The following is a 5341-nucleotide window of genomic DNA, read 5'->3' as shown; positions in this document are numbered from 1 at the left end:
CTTAGGACGACCAAATGAAATAAGTATAGTTACGTCTTTGTTTACTACTAACCTAATGATCACAACTATCCACCATCACAATATTGTTTTTTTGTTGTTGTTAGATTGACTTATCACGATCACAATATTGCCTGCTATTATGGAACCTAGTGTGCTTGTTAGATTAACTTACCAAGATCACAATGTTATTTTCTTTCGTGAAGTTCTTATTATATCTGTTTCAGTCTTTATCCATATTAAGAAGAAGAAAAAAAAAATTGCCTCCATCTTTTTTATGGTGTTTATCTGGCATGTGCTTACATTGGTATCAAGATAAAGATCTTGAATGAGTTGTGTAGTTCCATCTTTTTGTTTTTTTTTTTTTTACATCTCAAATATGTACCTGTATATGACTCTTATTGATAAGTCATGCAAACTTCAGGGTATGCCGTGTCTGGGCATCAATTCCACCGTCCATTTTCGACGCTACAAGGACATGGATACCGCCTCAACTTTAATTTCGCCGTCGATTGATACCCCTTCTCACCGTTGCTGTTGTGACGATGATGTTTCTACTTTTTTTTTTGTTTTTTTTTCCTTTTTTAATTATTTCTATTTTTCTATTAGACAAAGACTAAAATCGACCCTGAAATAGACACCGAAACAGACACTAAACGACACCCCACTTTAATCAATTTTAAAGTCCATTTTCAACACCGAAATAGACCTTGGCAAAGAGACACGGACACCTCGTGCTCTAGTAGTCAATTCTCTAGAGCTAGAAATGTCACTTTACTATTTTGAGCAATTTTTTCTTGAGTTATAATCAAAGTTACAACAGTACCTTTCTATAATTCATTTCAATAATTTGATTGCGTTTGTTCTGAAGAATTCTATACAAATGAAATTAAAATCTCAATTACATTATGTAGGTTTGTTTGGTTCAATACTGATTTGAACTTAAATCCACTAAATTCTATATTTCACCCAAATTAAAGGACATATTTCTTAAAGTTACAATTTATTAATACACTAATACTTTTTGGAGATAGGAACACACGTGAACTGAAGCAACGCTATATTCACAAAAAATTTAGCACTAGAGATTCATAAAAAGTAAAGTCCATTCTTATTTCTCTTTATTGACTCTCTTCATTCAAATCATTAGATCACATCATCTTATAAACAAACATGTGTAAAAATTATGTGAACATACCATTTTTCCTTTTAAAAGGGTTTAAGGGCTCAAAAAGCAACTATTAAATAAGTGGAGGCATAGGAGACAGAAAGATGACAGAGGAGGTGTTCAGCCTCTCTCAATACACCCAATTTTAATGAAATATCACTAGTACATATCTAATTATTTTAAAAAGGTCTCTCTCAATCATTCATTTAATTCAGTTGTTTAAGTTAACTATTTTCCAAATCTGAATACAGAGTAATATTAACTGAAATATATCGTACAAGTTTACTTATCAATTATTTAGATGGGCCATAGTAGTTTCATATTTCAAATTTTATAATAGCATTTTTTATTGTTCAATAGTTATCAAAGTTTCGTAAAGTAAAATCAATCTATATCTATATATGTATTAAACAAACAAAATAGGTTATACATATATAGGAAGTTTGTCATATTTAGTTTTATTAGGTTTGGTTTTTTTTTTAATTGAGGAGTATGCCTTCTTTATCATTAAATTCTGGTTCCGCCCCTGGTTATCCTCGCTGAGGGCTTGCTCTCATTCCGCTCACCTCTCCTAGTAATTTTTTTTTTATTTTTTTTAGGGAGGTGGTAAGTTCAAAATTGTTATTCTGCTGAATGTTTACCGAAATAGACGGCCAAATGCACAATAAGGTTCGAGTTCCCTTTTGTTTTTCCCTAAATTGCATTCAATTGTAATCCAAATCTAAATCTAAATGAACGTGACATTGGGCTGAACAAGCTCTCTCTCATAAACGATTACTATTACTAAACACATCAATTCAACTTATTGATAATACAAAGCCGTAAGGTCAAGCTCTTAAAAAGCCAAAAATTAAGATGTGTATAACAGTCTTTATAATACATATGCCCTTATGCATAAGTTAAATTTGTAAATGAAGGCAACCATAAATTTGTCTCTTTATTCAGTGGTAGCCGCCTTACATGGTTTGTAAACATCATGAACTAGGTGACTGAATTATTGGTTTGGTCTACAATTTTTGGATATTGATATAACTGTAATTAAACATATATTACGAGTTAGACAACTTCATTAGTATAAAATCTATGCTTGTTATATACCAATCAAAAATCACAAAGTCAAATATTTGACAGATTAGTAATCCACCCGAAACGACCCGTTCAAATATCACTTCTAAATTGTCATCTACTAAAGTTTATTGTATATTTGTATATCTCAAACAAAAACAAAACTAATTATTTCCCTGATTCAAGGGAAAAAAATACTTAAACAAACGGAAGAAAGAGAAGTGAAATGCCAAAGTCATAATGTTGGATGAATTTAATAATGATTAAGACTAAGAGGCCCCTCTCAACTTGGAGTATAGTATTGTACTATTGAATTTTGTAATTATTTTAATCCAAATAATATAATATATAATAATATAATATATAATATTAATATAATATAAAAAACAAATAACTTAATAAGGTTTTTCATGTTTAGTCTATGGTGAATTTCTTTACCTGACGGATAACCGAGTTGTCCCGTAATCATTTTTAACTTGCGATAAAGTTTAAGGGTGTGTTTGAATGAAATTAGCTTGTAGCTAGAGCTGGAGTTGAAGTTTATTTTTAAAGCTGGTAGCTAGAGCTTATTATCTTTTATAAATGTTTGATAAACTAGTTTGAACTTATTTTCCAATTCAATAAGTTCTACTTTTGTTTCATAAGCTACTAGAAGTAGCTTATTTTTTTAAGAGTTTATAGATTTTTTATAAGCTCTACTTTTTATATCTACCAAACAAAACTTATGATTTGAAGTTTATTAAAATTATAAGTTTAAGCGCTTTCATAAGTTTCAAGAAACTTGTGTGTCAAATACACTCTTAAATTTCCATATGCTAATAGAAGCTTGTGTGCTAATCAGACCTACGAGACTTTCTTGTGAGTATTTTATAACACTACCACTAATATATAATGCTTCAATGAATATATCAAAATGAAATGAAATTAAGTACTCCCTAATATAATATCCTTGATTTTTAAAGATTTATCATTTTCGCATTCATCTTCTTGCACGTCCTCTTTAAAATATCCAATTGCCCATCTGTCGACGTTCGGGTCCCATATAATTTATCTACACCACCCTTTTCTTTCATCACCTTCCCCCATTTTACTTCTTCCATTTTTCTTCCTCCATTTTCTCAAACAATCACACACAATTACTAATAGTTCACTACATATATAGTTCACGCAATTATATATAAAGGCGAAAATCGATCAAGAAATTGAAGTACACGATCATGGAACATGGATATAGTTCGCTAACAATAGATCACAACGATCGAGACTACTCGCCGGATAACAGTGAAGATTCACCGTCTTCCCATAAAAGAAGGTTAAAAACATATGAATTTGTTTAAGACATGAAGTAAACTTGAGTTATTAATTGTGCATGAAAATTGATCAAACTGGAGTAACAAGTCTTGTTGTGACATATGTCAAAATTTATTTATTATTTCAGAAGACGTTCGTTACAAAAAAGAGTGGTCTCAGTGCCTATCAAAGAAATTGAAGGATCTCGGCTTAAGAGTGAGACGAATGCTCCGCCTGCTGATTCATGGGCATGGAGAAAATACGGCCAGAAACCCATCAAAGGATCGCCTTACCCTCGGTAACTTTCTAATCATGATGATATATGTTAATCGCGATTAACGTTCTCCAAAATTACTAATCTTGTATCATACAAGATCTTACAACTAAAATGTTTATGTGTATATTCTATGAATATCAATATAGTTGTAACTTGATAGCCATAAGCAAAATCAAATCATAATTCATAATCATAGTAATATTTCTGTATAAATGTATTCTAGCATAAGTAATCCAAATTGTGAAGAATCATATGTAATTTTTATTTTTTTTTAGTATTACTGTCTTTTAAAAGGGCCAAGAAGTACTATTTTTATGTATATTAATCAATCAATTCTGAAATTACAACGCTGCCTAACATTTTCTTATTGTGTATTTTAATTTAATTTAATTAATTGATAACTTAAACTTTTGATTTGATTGATAACTTAAGCAATTAATCAACCTATTGAATATTAATAAATCATGATGGATTACATATACAATTGAATATAAAAACCAAATGTGATGTAACAAGATGCTAATGGCAAGACAATTGAGGATAAAGAAACTTACTGTATAAAGCATCAACTGTTTTAATTAATTATATAATATAATATTTCTTTTTTATTTTGGCAGGGGATATTATAGATGTAGTAGCTCAAAAGGATGTCCAGCAAGAAAACAAGTAGAAAGAAACCGAGAGGACCCCACTATGGTCATGGTGACGTATTCATGCGATCACAACCACCCTTGGCCGGCTTTTAGGAAGAACGACAACCACATCACTGCCATATCATCACCACCCGCTGACATAACAACCAGTACTGATGTTCAAGATGAGGAAACCTCACAATTAACTGAGCCTGATGAAAAATTCATGAGTCTTGAAGTAGAGCCAACTAATGTTCCGTTTGCATCAGCCTCTGATCAATTTGGATGGTTTTCAGATTTGATATCCACGTCATCGACCATGCTAGAAAGTCCATTGATGGTTGGGAATATTATTGAGGATGCTGACATGGCAATGATATTCTCAATTAGAGAAGAAGACGAATCATTGTTCGCCGATCTTGGTGAGTTGCCTGAATGCATGACCGTTTTTCGTCAAAGAGAACTAATAAATGAGAAGGGGCATCACCAAACACCGTGTAATTTGGCCTGTGGAATGAAAGGGTAGATAGAAAAAGTTTTTCATATTCAGACTATCTAGAAAGTATAATATTTTAACTCAAATGTTCGTGATCAAATCAAGTTCAAGTTATTACGTAATCATTTTCGTTCTTTTTTCCCTGGTCAGTCCAAAATATGTGTTTCTAAGTGAGGTAAAGATATAAAAACATTTAGTTTCAGTTTATCTTCATTGTGGGCAACTATTTTTATAACTATTTGATCAGTACATTGCTCTTATAGATACTTAAAAGTGACAATCTTAAGATTCTTAGTTTTTTCCCCACTTCTAATCTTTTAGTACGATATGATGTTCCTTGAGTTCAGTGTCATAACGAATTAAAGGTGGAGAAAAAAACGTGATTATTTTGTAGAGAAATGTGTCCTTATGTACAT

At 31.2% G+C, this 5341-nt stretch overlaps 1 protein-coding gene across 1 annotated transcript; it reads left to right on the top strand.

Moving 5' to 3' along the window:
* Positions 1 to 3292: 3292 nt before the first annotated feature.
* Positions 3293 to 5138, top strand: LOC139897339 (probable WRKY transcription factor 65). Its single transcript, XM_071880039.1, has 3 exons — positions 3293 to 3542; positions 3669 to 3818; positions 4415 to 5138. The coding sequence occupies exons 1-3, from the start codon at positions 3448 to 3450 to the stop codon at positions 4953 to 4955; spliced, it is 786 nt and encodes a 261-aa protein (XP_071736140.1). The 5' UTR covers positions 3293 to 3447; the 3' UTR covers positions 4956 to 5138.
* The last annotated feature ends 203 nt before the right edge of the window (positions 5139 to 5341 follow it).

This window comes from Rutidosis leptorrhynchoides, chromosome 3 (genome assembly GCF_046630445.1).
Source record: "Rutidosis leptorrhynchoides isolate AG116_Rl617_1_P2 chromosome 3, CSIRO_AGI_Rlap_v1, whole genome shotgun sequence".
NCBI lineage: Eukaryota > Viridiplantae > Streptophyta > Magnoliopsida > Asterales > Asteraceae > Rutidosis > Rutidosis leptorrhynchoides.
Note: the sequence above shows the minus strand (reverse complement) of the source record. Positions and strands in the feature narration are given on the sequence as shown.

Bases quoted from the DNA above. Each gene is read 5' to 3' on its own strand.
- LOC139897339 (XM_071880039.1), top strand. From the start codon at position 3,448: ATGGAACATGGATATAGTTCGCTAACAATAGATCACAACGATCGAGAC. The intron at 3,543-3,668 runs GTTAAAAACATA...TTATTATTTCAG, and splicing joins CCGTCTTCCCATAAAAGAAG to AAGACGTTCGTTACAAAAAA. The intron at 3,819-4,414 runs GTAACTTTCTAA...TTATTTTGGCAG, and splicing joins AAAGGATCGCCTTACCCTCG to GGGATATTATAGATGTAGTA.